The sequence below is a fragment of the Lethenteron reissneri genome, chromosome 16 (genome assembly GCF_015708825.2).
Source record: "Lethenteron reissneri isolate LAM-NWPU_2019-01 chromosome 16, ASM1570882v1, whole genome shotgun sequence".
NCBI lineage: Eukaryota > Metazoa > Chordata > Hyperoartia > Petromyzontiformes > Petromyzontidae > Lethenteron > Lethenteron reissneri.
In genome coordinates, this window is record NC_083794.1 from 15655560 (window position 1) to 15673212 (window position 17653).

General features: G+C 48.6%; 1 protein-coding gene across 8 annotated transcripts; it reads left to right on the forward strand.

Moving 5' to 3' along the window:
- Positions 1–2348: 2348 nt before the first annotated feature.
- On the forward strand, positions 2349–17613 carry LOC133343085 (gamma-aminobutyric acid receptor subunit alpha-1-like). Of its 8 annotated transcripts, none has more exons than XM_061552581.1 (10): positions 2352–2521; positions 2998–3107; positions 4056–4177; positions 6360–6424; positions 8769–9013; positions 9471–9553; positions 11138–11281; positions 12172–12324; positions 14625–14827; positions 15196–17613. In XM_061552581.1, exons 2-10 carry the CDS (start codon positions 3013–3015, stop codon positions 15496–15498), a joined length of 1413 nt encoding a protein of 470 aa, XP_061408565.1. In that variant the 5' UTR covers positions 2352–2521; positions 2998–3012; the 3' UTR covers positions 15499–17613. The 8 variants fall into 8 exon arrangements, with proteins under 8 accessions (XP_061408564.1, XP_061408561.1, XP_061408565.1 ...); XM_061552573.1 differs by having other exon boundaries at positions 2353–2886; XM_061552580.1 differs by having other exon boundaries at positions 2349–3107; positions 12276–12324.
- The last annotated feature ends 40 nt before the right edge of the window (positions 17614–17653 follow it).

Genomic DNA, 17653 nt, shown 5'->3' on the forward strand with positions numbered 1-17653 from the left:
CTTTATCTTGGTGTTGCACCTTGGTGTTTATGTGTGCGTCCGTACGTGTTTGTGCCTGGACAAAGTCTCATCGGTGAGCTCCTCCGGCAGGCAAGGCTGCGTTGGCTGGGTCATGTAGCCCGCATGCCCAGCCACCGCATGCCTAAACAGCTTTTGTTCGGCCGGATCGAGGGGGCTAAACGGGCGCGGCACGGGCTAGAGAGGAGATGGAGTGATGTGGTACAGGAGGACGTGGAGCTGAGTGGACTTGCCGATGACCGGTACCAGCGGTGTCAAGATCGGCCTCAGTGGAGGAGGCTCGTGAAGGACGCTACTGGGCAGTTGGAGGCAGTCGCCCTCCAACGACAACGGAGGGCGGAGGAGCGACGCTCACAACAACGAGCGGAGCGCCGGTGGCTAAAGCACAGCAAGTTGCCACAGTAGGGGGCACAGGTGGTGCATTAGCCAGTCATCTCGGTCATCTCGGTCAGTCGACCCGTGGCACCTGGGTCTGCCCCGTGACCTCCTGCCAGCGGGCGTTCGACACTTCACGTGGCCTCAAGGTGCACATGGCCTGGCACAAGCGTCGTGGTGACGTCACCGCCACTGAGTGGCGAATGGCGGTTGTTGTTGTTGTGCCTGTTCTTGTCTTTGGGGAGCGATAAGTGTCGCAGTTAGCGCGCCACGCTACGAACCTGGTGACCCGATTTCGAGTCTTGCTTATGGTCAACATCAGTGGCGAATATCTGAACTGGTCCAGGGCCTCCCCTAGGTCGACTCAGCCTCAAATCAGTACCTAGTGCGGCGTAAACATCGCCACTGGAGAGACAAAGGCGGCCTCTCACCCCCTCGTGTGCCGTGCCTCAGCACTTGCCCGAGCAGTCGAAGGCGATATTGGGGATCTTTGTGCGTGCGCAGCAATGGCGAGAGGGGGTCATGCGAGGCTACGAGGGGGGGGGGGGGTAATTAGCTGCTTCAGCACTGAGACTCGCGCCCGTCTATGGCGATCACCACCGGCAGCAGCAGCAGGAGCCTCTGGGCACGATGAGCCTGCAGTGGTCGCCGGCTCGGCACGGGTGGGGCACGGGGACACGGAGCCCGCGCGCCCTCGCCTCGGCAGGGCAGTGAGGCGGAGGCGAGACGTGTCGGGCATGCGGAGCGACTCGGGCCTGAGTGGGAGAGAAGGGGGGTGGTGGCTGTGGGGGGTGGGTGGGAGCGGAGTGAGTGGCGGGGGGTGAGTGGGGGGTGAGGAGTGGGGGGGTGTGTATGCGGGGGGGTGAGTGGGGGGGGGGTGAGTGGGGGGGGTGAGTGGGGGGTGAGTGGGGGGGGGTGAGTGGGGGGGGGGGGGTGAGTGGGGGGTGAGTGGTGTATGCGGGGGGTGAGTGGGGGGGGTGAGTGGGGTGAGTGGGGGGTGAGTGGTGTATGCGGGGGGTGAGTGGGGGGGTGAGTGGGGTGTGAGTGGGAGGGTGAGTGGGGGGGGGGGTGAGTGGGAGAGAAGGGGTGTGGTGGCTGTGGGGGGTGGGTGGGAGCGGAGTGAGTGGCGGGGGGTGAGTGGGGGGTGAGGAGTGGGGGGGTGTGTATGCGGGGGGGTGAGTGGGGGGGGGGTGAGTGGGGGGGGGTGAGTGGGGGGTGAGTGGGGGGGGGTGAGTGGGGGGGGGGGGTGAGTGGGGGGTGAGTGGTGTATGCGGGGGGTGAGTGGGGGGGGGTGAGTGGGGGGGGTGAGTGGGGGGTGAGTGGTGTATGCGGGGGGTGAGTGGGGGGGTGAGTGGGGTGTGAGTGGGAGGGTGAGTGGGGGGGGGGGTGAGTGGGAGAGAAGGGGTGTGGTGGCTGTGGGGGGTGGGTGGGAGCGGAGTGAGTGGCGGGGGGTGAGTGGGGGGTGAGGAGTGGGGGGGTGTGTATGCGGGGGGTGAGTGGGGGGGGGTGAGTGGGGGGGTGAGTGGGGGGTGAGTGGGGGGGGGTGAGTGGGGGGTGAGTGGTGTATGCGGGGGGTGAGTGGGGGGGTGAGTGGGGGGTGAGTGGTGTATGCGGGGGGTGAGTGGGGGGGGTGAGTGGTGGTGAGTGGGGGGGTGAGTGGGGGGGGGGGTTAGTGGGGAGGTTAGTGGGGGGGGGTGGAGGATGAGTGGTAGCGAGTGGGGGGTGAGGGAGGGTGAGTGGGGGGTGAGTGGGGGGTGTGAGTGGGGGGGAGTGGGGGTTGAGTGGGGGGTGAGTTTGGGGGTGAGTGGGGGGGGTGAGTGGGGGGTGTGTGTGGGGGGTGAGTGGGGGGTGAGTGTGGGGGGTGAGTGGGGGTGAGTGGGGGGGTGGGAGGGGTGGGAGGGGTGAGTGTGGGGTGAGGGGGGGGGTGAGTGGGGGGTGCTGCGTGTGGCCGCTGTCGCCTCGCCCCCCCCGCTGTGTTCCCCCAGCTTCAGTTCGCGGGGTCCGCCCCTCAGCGTCTGATTGTGTTTCTCTCGCGCAACGAAGCGGCGGACGGCGGAGCGGTCCCTGGCGGGGCCACTCCAGACGGGAGACGCGAGACGGGACGCGGGGAGGTCGAGGCAGCGAGCGAGTGAGTGAGCTGCAGATCGCCGCTATTCACGGAGACGCAGCGAGAGTCTCCAATGAACGCCTTTGCGGGTCTCCCGTGCGCGCTCCGCGTCGCTGTCGCGGGAATTCAGAAGCATCTGGATTCGTCGCCCGGGCGGGGCTGGTTGCGTCGTGGTCGCGGTGTGATTCGAGCGTTGCGCAATCGAAGGACGCGCCGATGCCGCAGTCGGAGCCAGCGCCACGCGGACACGCGCGATGCTTTGCGCAGCACCAGCCGGCGAGGTAAAGTCACGGCACAGGTGGCTTCAGCCTCTGTGGGGATCTCTTGCGCGGGAGAAGGCGAGGGGAGCAGGAGGGATGTGAGGAGAGGAGCGGGTGAGAAGGGAGGTAAGACAAGGCGAGGGGTCGAGCACGAAGGCGGCCCGTGTGTTGTCTTCGCCTGGTGTCCGTGTGGCGCCCAGCGCCTTCCACGCGTGTGCCCCTGTGCGCTCTCGGCAGCGGCGCGTGGCCGGGATGAGGCTGAAGCGCCACGCATCGCACTGCCCTGGCGCGTTGGCTGCGCGGGTTCTCTGCCTCAGCCTCTGCTGCCTGCAGCAGGCCAGCTGCTGGTACGAGACCCCCCGTCCCTTCCGTCTCTCACGTGTCCACTGCCACAAACACGCGTACCCAGCAAGCCGCAGGACAAACTCGCGGCGTACACACTGTCGGATTAAGCTCGTGCGGGGCCTGGAGCATATCTTATCAAGGGGCCCTAAATATAAAAAATAAAGTATTAAAACACTACATTTTAACTTGCATAGTAAAGTAATTGTTTTTTATTTGCTATACAGCCGGATAATACGATAAATCGCTAACCTTAAACACCCAGTCGTTCATAACAGTTGAAGGCAGTGTAGTACTATAGTAATAGAGCAAGTGCAGACTCACTGAACTGGAATTGATAGCTTGAAAGTATTGAGCGTGGGGCTCTTGAAAGTGCGGCGCCCGTAGCTGCTACACATGTGTAGCTACTACACATGTGTAGCTACTACATATGTAGCTACTTGTGCTACTAGGATAATCCGGCACTGGACGTACACAGTCACCTCCTGATCATTCTTCTATCGTTATTACCTCGGTGAAGCCATCAGCATCGCTCGTTGATTCTGCCACCCATGCTGAGGACTCGGTCTAATAGACTGTTTCGTCTCATCTACACTGTTCAATCACCACACTGCAGGACACAACTCACTCATTGTGCCCACTAACTCACCCACTCACCATACTGCAAGTCACCTCACTTTGGAATGCCTCCCATCCCCTCTTTAATGTCTTTATTGAACCCGCAACACGAACACAACAGAGGGTGAACAAACGCATGCATGGGGAGGAAAATCCCATCATAACCTCTTTTACAAAAAGCTTATAACACAATACCCTTTCTCAATTCAAGAAACGCGTTACACTCTTACAGATTAAAACTCTGATACTCGTGCCGTCTGTTGCTGGCCGAGAACGTGTTGTCGATGACCCCAAGGATTCATGACGTGATGCGTGTGTCCCATGGCGCACCTCAGCCCAGGTCAGCTGAGCTTCCCGCCCGCGCAGGGCGCCGATCAGGATGACACCGCCGTGTTCACGCAGATCCTGGATCGCCTCCTTGATGGATACGACAACCGACTGCGGCCAGGGCTCAGCGGTGCAGCCCTCGCAGTGACACACACATGCGCGACTTGTCTCCAGCGTTCGTCTTATACCTATACATATGTTTAGTGTTGTTGTTTATCCAGCAAAGCCTCACTGAATCTCAAGGTTCTTTTTCATGAGAGTCCTGCCAGATTTTTGCCATAGAGAGCCATGTTATGCACACATCCAACTTAGAAATTTTTGGGGGGGGGGGTGTAACTTTTCAGCATTCTAATGTTTTTAAACAATATCAGTTAGATTGCATTTGTTTTTATAATGTGAAGAAACCGGAAACCCCAGAGGAAACCCATGCAGAACAGGTGGAGAGCATACAAACTGCACACAGAAAGGCACCCGAGTCGGAAATCGAACCCAGGTGCTTCTGGTTGAGGCTAGTCAAGTGGTAGTGCCATCCCGTGGACTCCCAACTCTTCCATCTGATAGAGTGTTTCTCCCCCACGTGCATGAGTTTTCTCTGGGTGCTCCGGTTTCCTCCCACATGTAAACACGTATTAATTGACCAATACTCAATTAACATATAGTGAACCCCAGAGCTTGGGCAATTCTTGGCGCTGGCTCATCGTTTGGCTGCCTTCCTGCTTGTCTATGGTCCCTTGTACCTCTGAGTCACGCTCTCTCTTCAATAGTGAGTGAATACTGTGGGTATTACAAGTGGAAATTATAAATGATGAAAAATCAATGTCTGATTTTATGCTGCAATGAGCATGGAGGCGGTGCCCATCTTCCATTTATAGCCCTGAGACAGTCGTGGAAATTCCACATTCCTGAAACAGGGTTAGTCTATCCACAGAACAATCACTGTTGACTTTCCCATGATGTGGTACTTATTTTACCGCCTCCGGACGCGTCAACAAGGCCCGAAGCTCACTCCACTGCTGACCCACGTGTCCAGGCAGTGCGCATGTCACGCTTTTAATCTCGGCTGTATGTTTACTTAAGACCCATCGTCTCGAGGGAGTAGACGTCTCGTAATGTTTGTATTGCCCACTGTGCGAGCAGGTTGGCATCTTTAACTTATAACTCGGTGGGAACCCAATTAAGACCGACGTCTTCATTCACGTGGTGGAACAAAATATGTTTTTGTCAACGTCTTACCGAAAACAGCTGAGCTATTTTCTGCTCATTTGTAAGTGAAAACGAGTGGGGAACCAGTTCTCGACATTTTCCAAATCAGCCCCACGGATCTGTTGTAGTTGAGAAGCCTGAAGTGAAATCCTAAAATCGAAAAATCCAAAAGTACAAATGGCCAATTTATTTGGGCTTCATGAAACAGTATAAAGAACAAATAAAATGTGCGAAACATAAACTTAATTGCATGTGTCATACTTGGAGTTTGCCACACATGGTTAAAATTCGAACATGATTATCTTAAATAATGAAATAACCCAATATGAATTGTGCCAAAACCCAAATAAACATATATATAAAAAACAACAGCAGCTGTCAACATGATGGTTACATTCGGGACGACAACGTGGTGGTAATTTGCTGCCGTTGCTGACGGCCCGTATAGCTGCTCGCCGCAGTTAACTTGACAACTCGGCATTCTATTTCAAAACTAGATTTGATGGCATGGAATGCATGATACACATCATAGCAATATCATTCTTTGTAAATAAAGACCTATTATACAAACACTGGTGACATATTTTTGGCCGAATGTTATTTTTTGGGATTATGAACATACATTCGTAAGTTTATGATCTATTATCCTGCCGTCTGAGCAACCGATGTTGTCCCATGGCCCCGAGTGAGCTGCGATGTGCGCATGGCTGCGGGCTGTGTACCCTAGACGGGTGTCCACAACTCTTCCCACAGTGAGCAGTGGCTTGCACACAATAATAATTTGCATCATCATGGAGAATGTGAGAAACTATTTATCTATCCCTCCACGTAAAAAAATATATTTTTAAATATATCCCATAAATCACAGGGTCTTCTGAGAGTGCACAATTTTAGTAACATCGGCTTAATGGAAGCACACTTTGGACTGGTGTGGACATGCAGTGTCTCATCAGCAGTCAGGCTTGCTTGAACCAACGAACATCTGGCAGTTCACAGCACTGGATTAAGCGAGCCCGACTGTGGGTGAGACGCTGATTGTCTCACGAGATACCAGAAAGCCATGTTGCTGATGGGATGTGTTAAACACGCTTGTGTTTGTGTTCTCTCAGGAGCCACTGAGGTGAAGACCGACATCTACGTCACAAGCTTTGGGCCCGTGTCGGATACTGACATGGTATTTATTATACATTACACTATTACTTCACGTAGGTTTTCGCAACAAATACACATAATAGAGGTTTTTTGGTTAGATCAAATGTGGCTGTCGCCTAATGATGCTCGTTATAATTACTGGCGAAACGTCGTACTCGTAACGAAGTGGCCAAATGTTTTGTTTACATGACAAACATTACTAATTTGCTGTGTCGGGTGATGGCGGGTTTAACAACACATTTATATTCATGCGATCTAACCCAAAAACACTGTGATGGAGTATTATTACTATGGGTCGTGGGTGGAGGAGTTTAAGAAGTCGATTATCCGACCCATCTTCATTCTCGGGAATGCATTCTCTTTACTAGTGATTTGTGCAGTATTTTATATATTTTCTGTAAAGTGGTTGTTTCTTCTCTTTGTTTCCTTCTATTCTGAATTTTGTATTTTTTCGCTGTAATTTATCTTGCTGTATTGCTGTACTTGTGTTTACATTCCTGCTTGTGCCATCTTGGTGACCCAGGTCACGTGTGCGAGTGAGTCTCATCCTCGTCTCTTGGCGTCTCACCTGGTGAAACAAAATAGACTTCAACTTCACACAACACACCGAGAGACAGGCACTCGATAGAAAGTAACAAAATACAAATCACGAGGAGCTAGGCCATGGGATTCGCTCTCACTGAGGCAATGCACAGTGACAACGAGAAGATACTTTCTGAAAATTGGATTGGAGGAATAGAGGCATTTACACAAACAGAAAATACTATCCCTAAATAAGGTATTTTTGGGTTAGATCGGGTAAATATAAATGAGTCGTTAAAAACGCCACCACCTGATGCAGCCAATTAGTAAGGTTTCTCACGCAAACAAAAGATGCAAATTAGTGACTAGTTCAGCACACCATTGGGTGTTGGACAGTAAACCCACAACATTTACAATTCGAGTATGACGTTTCACCAGTAATTATAACCAGCTTCATCAGGCAACAGCCAGAATTGTGAAGAAATCCAGTTTCGGTCTTAAATAGAGGAAGAAATGTGATGTCATCACTTGTGAGCCAATCGGGTGCGAAGATCAGAGGGGAGGGGGTTCAAGTATTCCGCCGTTTTTGGGTAAAAAAATCGCAATACTGTAGAGGGACTCCTCTACTTATGAACATTCGACTATACACTTTCAGATATGCGAATCTACTGTGCAATAGATGGCGGTGGTGGCATCTACATCTGCAGGAGATGATACAATATTTAAAACCATTGCCCGTGTTTAATGCACATGCCGTACATGTTTGAAATTTACGAACACAAAGACTTACAAACAGACCTCTGGAACTAACTCGTTCGTAAGTAGAGGAGTCCCTGTACCTGTTATTGGTTGCTCACAGTTAATCTCCATCGACGTATGGTGACCTGTATAAGCATGAAATGAAACAGTGTATTGATAATACGCTCCCAAGCAGCACTAAGTCTGTAGCTATCAGAACGGTAAAAAAAAAGTTTTCTCAATTTAAATAGATTTTCTAATTAGTCTTGGCCAGTAGTAACTATTTCTGCATAAAACCTCAACATAAAAATCAATTGAGTGTCCTTGGTGGCACGTGTGTTCTGCAACTGCCGACAGTTGTGTGTATAAGTATTTATTTCTTTGGTGTTCTTTTCGTCTCATGCTGATCATTCCTCCCCTATTGCCAACATAGCATTTGCCACAGGAGAAATGAATTCGGTACATACCTTTTGTTGATAGCTTCAGAAAATACTGTAAGAACAATTTCAAACTTGCCAGTGCCATAGTTATATCACAATCAATGAAATTAAATGAAACATTATTTAACACATAAGCAAAGAAGGCTGCAAAGTTGGGCTTCAGATGAGTATAACCATGAGGGGCAGTGACGCGGTGGCCCAGCGGTGACGCGTGCGCCGCTCATTGCAGAGGCTCGCGGTTCGAGCCGAGCAGGCCACGCTAGCTACTACGGTGGGGTATGAACCCGGAAATACGACGTGGCGTCTGTGTTTCACTGTGGACATTGAAGATCCCCAATGTCATTCGAAACAAGTAGGCCATTGTGTGCTGGCGTTGTTGGTCCAGATTTTCCAAATAAAATAAATCCTGTAAATGACTCAATGGACTAGGCATAGCAATCATGGCCTCCTATAGGCAGACTATTGCCTGATTGAAGGCCAGTTGCAAAATCACCTGTGACCACAGAGAAAGCTGCCACTGAGGGTGCCCTCATATGTTTGAGATAAAATGTTATGTAAGTCACTTATCGCGAATAAAGTGCTGTGACATGACCCAGCATTAAGCGATACTACGTCAAAAACAAGAATAATTGTTCTATTAATCGTAAATGTGTATTTGTGTGTGAGCGCTGTAATATCCCATCTGTCCAGGAGTACACGGTGGATGTGTTTTTCCGTCAAAGCTGGAGGGACTTACGGCTCAAATTCAACGGGCCCATGAAGATTCTGCCTGTGAACAATATGATGGTGTCTCACCTATGGACTCCAGACACATTCTTCTACAACAGCAAGAAGTCCGTGGCACACAACATCACCACTCCCAACAAACTCCTGAGGATCTGCGATGACGGATCTCTGCTGTACACCATGCGGTAAGCATTGTGCAGCTCCGCTCATGCATCACACCTCAGCCACACGTAAGATTCGCCAGCGGACACCAAATATGATGCATCATCGCAAGCTAAGCACAGTAGCCACTGTGATGTGGATTTTGTGATAACTCCACTTGCAATTGTTTGACGAATGTCCTTAGCTGTTTACATATGAGTACAATAATCACCCTACATCTATTGATATTTCTATCAATTAGATGATGTTGCAGCACACGGGAATCACAACCTCATTCATTGTTTTGTACAAATGTTAATGTGAAAAGCCTGAAAACTGACATGTAAAGTATTTTTTCTCCCGTAGTATAACCATGAATCCAAAACTACACATCAGTGATGTCTTTGCGTAGGTTTTTAACATGTATATTATCTGCAATCTTCAAGTTGATTTTGTTTAACTAGGTGATACCTCAAGAGACCACTGTTAATGTTCTCTTAGGCTGACTATTAATGCAGAGTGCCCGATGATATTGGAGGATTTCCCGATGGACACGCACGCCTGCCCACTCAAGTTTGGGAGCTGTGAGTATGTGGAGACACATACACTTTAACAGCATGCAGATAATTTGCCTCCTCATGCTTTAAATATGCTTAATATGTTTTGGCGGCAGGATGACGTAGTGCCTCACAACAAGAATATTTGGGTTCAATTCCCATCTCAGGCTCTTTTAAATGCAGAGTTTATATCTTCTCCCCCTGTTCTGCATGGGTTTCTGTGTTATCTGGTTTCCTTCCATAGCTAAAAACACTATACAATATAACTTGTATTGATCAAACGACATCCCAATGCTGAAAAACTACTGTACCATGCAAATTACTCAGTTGGGATTACGCACGACATCACTACTGCAAAAAATTGGCAGGCTCCTCTATAAAAATAATCTTGAGACTCAGAGAGACTTCCTGGGTAAACAAGCAAAATAATTCGATGAAAGTAAACCTTTACGTGAACCACAGACGTAGTGTTCATGCAGCAAACCAACTGGGGCCCGGGTTTGCAGAAAAACGAATGTGTGTGGCCATTGCACTGCTGTGGTTGGTACACGGCGCTGTGAACCCAGTAACCCGAGGTTGAGTCCTGCTCACAGCCAACATTGGTGACGAATATCTGAACTGGCCCTGGGCCTCACCTAGGTCGACTCAGCCTTACAGTACCTGATGCGGTGTGTAAAGAGCACCATTGGACGAGACTAAGGTGGCCGCCCATGGAGCTGACCTCCCACTCCCCTTGTGTGCCGCTAACAGCGCTTGCCCCAACAGACTGTTAAAGAATGGGCCCTTTTTGCCAGTATCAACGTATGAAAAAATAAGAATACTTTTAGCCTTTCTGGCAATAAAACAGGTGTTAAGATGTTCAAACACCAAATAGACACCTTTTGCAAGGAATCAAGTCTGCATTAACCACACGTACTTGTCGTGAACATGCAAACAAACATGCTCTGATACTGGTAGGAATGAAGTGAACCAGCCTACAATAGATTATATCGTCCGTCTGTCCGTCCGTCCGTCCGATGTCCGATTAGGTGTAGCAACATCGCCCCCTACTGCAAACACTTGGCAGGACCCTACAAAAACCTTTAGACTCAGTGAGGCTTTCCTGGCTAAACAAGTGTAACATTCCCTTATAATTCCCTGAGATAGTTTTTAATTAAAACATTTAAATAAAAAATTTAATCACAGCGGCCTAAAGCCTACAGCTAGGCCTAAAGCCTAGAACTAGGCCTCAAACTCTCCCTTCGTATCGTACCCCCGCCATTTCATTTTATTATAGCCATTCATTTGTTCGTTCCTACCAGCCCACCCCGCAGGGACCTGTTAATATATGCAGTCTTTGAAACTGATTGGCCTACAGCAGAGACAGCCTTCTTTAGGGCCTAGACCAGTGTCAGAACAGAGAATGCCAAAAGGCGAATAGTACATAGACAATGCACTATCAGAGAATTTATACCTCGGGTGAGCAGCTACAAAATGGGACCTTTTTGCCAATATCAAAGTATGAAAAAATAAGAATAAGTTGTTTCCTTTCTGGTGAGACTAGGCCCGAAAGAAGGCTGCTGTCTCTGGTGTGTTAAAGGTTATACGGAGAATCTTTTTTTATCTGTGCAGATGCATACACTAGCTCCGAAGTGTTCTACACGTGGACGCACGGCCCCGCCAACTCTGTGATCGTGGCAGAGGACGGATCTCGACTCAACCAGTACAACCTGATCAACCACACGGTGGGCAGCGAGCTCAGCCGCTCCAGCACCGGTGAGCTCCGGTTGTGCCTCTGCCACACGGGCTTCGTTTATCTCATAAACACAGTCGCTGAGCACAGGCCTAAAGGTCCAAATGTCAAGCGGCCAGCCACAAACAGCACGATCAGAGCTGTAAAAGGTAAGACTGAATGCGTTACTTAAATTGCGCAAAGTTATTAAAAGAGCTTGGAAAAAGAGATGATGGGAGGGAATTCCACAGTGGAGCGCTGTGAGGGAAGAAGCAAAAGGAGAAGTGAAGTGACCGCCCTCCTCCAGAGACTGTCCCGCGGATGCCCTGCGCCTCCCCTTCCTGCTTCAGCCACGCTGGGCCCTAGCTCCCTGATTTGCTACCGACAGGGGAAAAGTCGTACGGGATTCGCCAGCGCCAATACTGCATCAGTCCCATCTCTTCTTCAGGCCGTGCTATGCCTATTTAACCCCCTCTATCCAGCAAAACAGAAGCTGCTTGTTAAAATATAACACTCAGTCAATAACATACATACATGAATAAGCATTAATTTTTTGCCAAGCACTGGAATTTCAAACAACACTCTTGCTTTACATGTGTCTGTTTGTGCTCTCTCTTATGTGTGCTCCCTCATTACGAGAAGTGTTAGTTCACTGTGCTACAAACCCGTGGCCTGAGTTCGATTCTCACTCATGACCAACATCATTGACAAATATTTGAATCGATCCTGGGCCTGCAATATGTGGACTCAGCCTTAAACGAGTACCTGGTGTGGTGGGTAAATATCGCCACTCGGGAGACTGGCTGGTCATGGTTTTGGCCACGCCACCCCCTTGTGCGCCATGCCAGCCTTAATTGGTGCTCGCTAACAGCATTTTCCCCATCAGTCTGTATTGTTATCTTTGTGTTTGTCCCACATGCACTTGTGGCTGCAGGAGTGTACACAGTGATGACCACCCGCTTCCACCTGCGCAGAAATATCGGCTACTTCGTGATCCAGACGTACCTGCCGTGCATCATGACCGTGCTCCTTTCCCAGGTCTCCTTCTGGCTCAACCGCGAGGCGGTGCCAGCACGCACTGTGTTCGGTAATACAGCAGCGGAGACGCTGGCATCGATAGCTTCTGCTGCGTTGCAAAAACACACATGGTGATGATAATAACAATGATTTATTTTTACAGAGCACCGCCCTTTATGTTGGGGTCAGAGCACTCTATATGCGATAAGCGCCATACATATCAACAAATTTGAATGGGCACCCTCAGTGGCAGTTGTCCCCAGGCATCTGTCCTGCGAACGTGCATTAGGATGCCAGTAAGGGCGATGATTGCTTTGTGGTCTAGCCTATTTCATCCCTTTAACGTCCACTTTGAAGCAGACGGCACATACTTTTTACGGTTAATACACCCACAGTGATAAACAGGGTGGCCATGCAATGTGCATTGTATTGTATTTTGGAGATCGTAGTCAATCATGATGTCAAGTCGCAGTGATTTCCTGCTGAAATTAACAATGAGAGATTTGTGCTCATCTCCTGTTTACAGCCATGACCAGTGGCAGAAATTCGATATTCCTATGACAGAGATGAGAGGATTATAGCTTTAGTTAAAAACAATAATATTTAAATCAAGATTTAAAAACATTGTTTAAAATTCGGGTTAGATCATAAAGAATCAAATATTGCACAATTTTAAGGATGTAAGGTTGAAATCAGAAATATGTATTGCATAATATTACTTACTTTAGGGGTGAAGTGATGGCAAAGTGGTTGACGCACCACGCTGTGAACCCAGCGACCTAAGTTTGATCCCACCCACGGCTAATATCAGTGGTGAGTGATATCTGAACTGGTCCTGGGCACATCTCCCTTCATCAACCCGCATTGATCAGCGTGGTGAAGTATGGTCAAGCAACTTCCATGACTGCCACGGCGTGGGGAGGATTTAATCCAGCAGTGGATTAATGAAGGGCTGTCATATATAATTGATTAAGCCGAATTACGTAACATATTTTGTAACATTGCGGTTATTTATACATTTACCATGTGAAAACACTCGCCTATCACAAAAGGACTCCTGCAAGTGTGATGCATAAACATGATATGACGGCTCATGATTGGCATTGTGGGTTTTTTGTTGGGCACCACCAGAATCCATACACTAAGAGATAACAAAACAACTTGTCAGACAATACGCTCCTTTTCATATCTGTCACGTTCACGTAAACAACGAAAGTATCTTTGACATCCCATCAGAATAATTTTTTGCAGCAGATTGTTTAAACTAGACCAGTTTTGTCTTACCAGTCAGGCATGCTTGAACTAATGCTGGTGAACTGCTAGAGGTTTCTCCAGTTCTTCCAGTTTTTCCCTCCACATTCAGAAAGATGCACTGAGATTATTTTGGTGCTATAAATATCCAAATGATGGGCCACATTGTTTAGCCATCATTTGTGGTAGCCAGGTCACTTCTAAAAAACAAGTGAATAGCCTGTATTCGTTTTGGTGATTTCTTTACTTTTCTTGTACTTTGCACTACTCTCGTGTGTTTGTGCTGTTTGTTGTTGTAACGTTCTTACCTGCCTCTACTGGACATCTGTGAAGAAGAGCTTTATAGCTCATCGGATTTCTCCAGTATAAGTAAATATTCTGATTATGATTGTTTATAGGCATGAATCTTCTCTGTTAGATATGGGTCCTAGTTGCACACAAAGTAGAGAAGTAAAGCTCTCGAGTGAGTCGGATTGCTGGGTCAGTGGTCATATTTACCAAGAGAGATGCACAACACAAGCCACTGTCTTATATCGGCTGTGCCATCAGCTTTCCCTCCAAATTTAATATTTAATTTAGGATGAACCTCACAAAAACGGAGTCATGTCTCATTTGGGAATGACCCTGAAGTTTGTCTGGGCACAACTTCCAGACATATTTTGTGGTATCTAGATGGCACCATTTGTAACACATCCATTGGATAAGCCCCAGGGCTGGCTCAAGCACACTAAATGAAATAATGAAATACTCATAATTGGTTTTCAATGCATTTATTAGTTATTATGCTGAGAGCCAACTTGCATGCAAATATGGTGTCTACCTAAGGTTGGGATCTGCCGTAGTATAATGGTCACAGCAAACTGGATATGCAAAGCAGAGGACACCGGTTCGATTCCATCTCCAGGTGCGACAGTTGAAACAATTCAACCCCCCATCATCACCTCTGTCCACCGAGCAGAAAAATTGGTTCACAGTCAATCGGCAGGTCGTGTGTGATGGGGTTAAATGTGGTACACTCACCTCTTCCAAAAGTGGAAGAGGGGATCAATTACCCTCTAGTGGAGGCTCTTCTGGAGGTGATTGACTTGTTGAGCGTTTGCACTTTTCTGCCCTTCTAAGGCGTCACCACAGTGCTCACCATGACGACGCTCAGCATCAGCGCACGCAACTCGCTGCCCAAGGTGGCGTACGCGACGGCAATGGACTGGTTCATCGCCGTATGCTACGCCTTCGTCTTCTCAGCGCTCATCGAGTTCGCCACCGTCAACTACTTCACCAAGAGAGCCTGGGCCTGGAATGGGAAATTCCCTGCGCCATCGAAGGTGCACAGGGAGGGACACGGGGAGGGACATGGGGAGTCACACGAGGAGTGACATGAGGAGGGACACCAGGAGTGACGGGACTGCAGGGGTGAGGGTGTGTGGACAGTAAGAGGTGTGCGTGAGAGGGGAGCATGTGGTGTTAGTGAGGTGGATGTGAGGGGTGGGTGGGATGTAAGTGAGCTGTGTAAAGGTTGGGTGGTGTGTTTAGGAGTGAGGTGTAAGTGGGGTGTTAGTGAGGTATGTGTGAGCAGTGGATGGTATTGATGAGTGGTGTTAGGATTTGTCCTGAGTGATCATTTGAGTCAGGGCTCATGTCTTCACATACCTGTACCTAATATGATTTATGTTATTTGGCTGCATCATTGCAGAAAAAGGACGCGGTGACTTTGATCAAAAAGCGCAAAAACGCCTATACCACAGGCCTGTGCCCCGCGGGCCACCGCACGCTGCTGGCCAGGGAGGCAGCTCTGCTCAGCATCTCTCAAAAGGTCGCGCCGCACCACGGACAACATGACAGCAGACCCCTCGACTACAAGAAAACCTACAACAGCGTGAGCAAGATTGACAAGCTCTCCCGCATCGTGTTTCCCATCCTTTTTGGAATCTTCAACCTGGTGTACTGGGCCACGTACCTGAACCGTGAGACTCATGCAAGTGGTGCGTTGCCTTAGGGCGCATGAAGCAGCCAGGGACTGCGAAGAGTGGTAACAGGTCACACGTGCTTGAGAGAGATGACAAAACCACTATATCCAATACAACTAAATAGTAAATTTGTGATTGATGTGTAGAAATTCAGAAAACTTGAGGGTTTTTTTATTTTAATATTGGAAAAATGCTCATGCAAACATGTTTTATATTTTGTGTTATCATGTAAAATGTTATACTTTGTTTTAGCGGGAAGGGCCCAATGAGCTGTTAGGCTCTATTTCATGGGCATCCTGAGATGGTACAGATGTTGTACAGTACAGATCTTAGTTACAATCATGGCTACAAAGGTCGTGTTACAAACAGCAAGTATCGGTACATGCATGTTTCAGGAATAGGGAACTGGTAGAAAACGTTCAAAAACATCAAAAAGTATGACTACATTATTTTATGAACATAAATAATGGGAAAACAATGTAATTTAGCAAAGCGGACATCGAAGTGTATTTTACAGGATTGTACTGTAAGGTATTCATATGACTGTGGCTGTGTCTTTAGCTCCCTGTCTTGTAGAAATGCCCGTCAGTGATTATCTGCAAGCTGGCGGCTAGCACAGGCCTTTCCTCTGTTATAAGAAATTAGCAGTGTCTTTACGATAAGTCTAGTACTTTCCACATATTGCTGTTGCGCTTATCAAAAGAAAACGTCTTGTTTTACAGAGCTGTCAACATGCAAACGTCGTGTCCCAGCTTTATGTGCACTAAAGCATTTGAAACAAGTTCACCCTCACCATCATTAATGTTCTGCTTCGACTCACCCCCACATGTCCTTTCACCCTATAATCTCACTCTCCTTTCCTTCGTGTGCTCTGCTCCAGTAAGATAGACCTCTACTCTATAGACAGTTGCTTCTTTGGTGTTACTTGCATAGTCTGGAACTCACCTCCTTTGCTGTCCACTCTATTCTAGTTCAAGATAACCTGTCTCTTCTCTGTGCCCATGTGTATCCTTGCACTCCTTGCCCTGTACCCTCGTTGCTCCACTCCCTCTTAAAAATGAACAGGGATATATGCATGGTCCTCCCAATTGCACACCATCTTATGCCAGTCCCATTTATATGCTTCAGAAATACTAGGGTTGCCGTGATACGATGATATATGTTGTACAATATAAGAGCCATTAAAATCATATTGTCCGTTTTGAAAAATATTTTAATCATGATTTTTAAATATAGTATTTACTGAAAAATGATTTCTATAATAGTTTTTTTGGGTTAGATCGCGTAAATATAAATGTGTCGTTAATCCCGCCACCACCCAACACAGCCAATTAGTAAGGGTTGTCACATAAACAGAACATTTCAATTCATTGCTAGTACAGCACACCGGTGTGTTGGAGAAAAAATCCACAACATTTACAATCTGAGTACGACGTTTCGCCAGTAATTACAATCTGCATCATTGTAATTACAGGATAGATGTAATGTCACTTGTGACCCCTTCTTGTGCGAAGTCGGGGGGGGGGGATTTTTGAATGCATATAAATTACAATTGGTATCCGTTAAACAATGTGGATGCACTTTTTTCTGGTACCTCCTGTCGTTTGTGTGCACTAAAATAGCAGTATCTATTGTCTGCTCACAGGTTATCTCCATTGATGTGTAGTGATGGTGTCACTAGGGTGTTCGCGCCAGCTGCAGTTATACAGGAGTGCAGCTGTGCAGCCGGAGCCTCTCTCCAGCACCAGAGTGGGTACGGCATGTCATCAGCCAGCCCCATAGGGGGCGTGGTCTCCTGTGGTGGCCGCAGTCAACCCGGAGGGCGCGCGGCGCTCGGCCGAGATCCTGCGGGAAAGGTCTCGAAGTGGGCGTGGCCGAAGGCGGAGCGAGGCCACGCCCAGGAGCGTCAAGGGGCAGTCCCGGGAGCTTGGCTCGCTCTTTGGTTCTCTCGGTAAAGGCACGTATCAAGATAAAATAATAAATTAAGCTCCAAATTAAGTTAGAGCGTGGCTCGTCTGTGGAATCAAGCCTGGGTCCCGCGTCTCGTCGTCTCCGTCTCGAGTTAACTCGCTACTCGCATAGTTAGGCACATCACCTCAGTGTTACCCGCTAGGGAAGTTGTTCAATAAAAGTGTTGCCTCCCAGTCCAGAGTGTTTGTGACTCCGTGTTGGTGAACAACACTA

What these genes read in the sequence shown, in the direction of transcription:
- LOC133343085 (XM_061552581.1), top strand. Translation starts at nt 3,013, where the DNA reads ATGAGGCTGAAGCGCCACGCATCGCACTGCCCTGGCGCGTTGGCTGCG. An exon ending in ACTGCGGCCAGGGCTCAGCG is followed by an intron (nt 4,178 to 6,359) that starts GTGCAGCCCTCG and finishes GTGTTCTCTCAG; the next exon opens with GAGCCACTGAGGTGAAGACC. An exon ending in CCGTGTCGGATACTGACATG is followed by an intron (nt 6,425 to 8,768) that starts GTATTTATTATA and finishes TTTGTGTGTGAG; the next exon opens with CGCTGTAATATCCCATCTGT.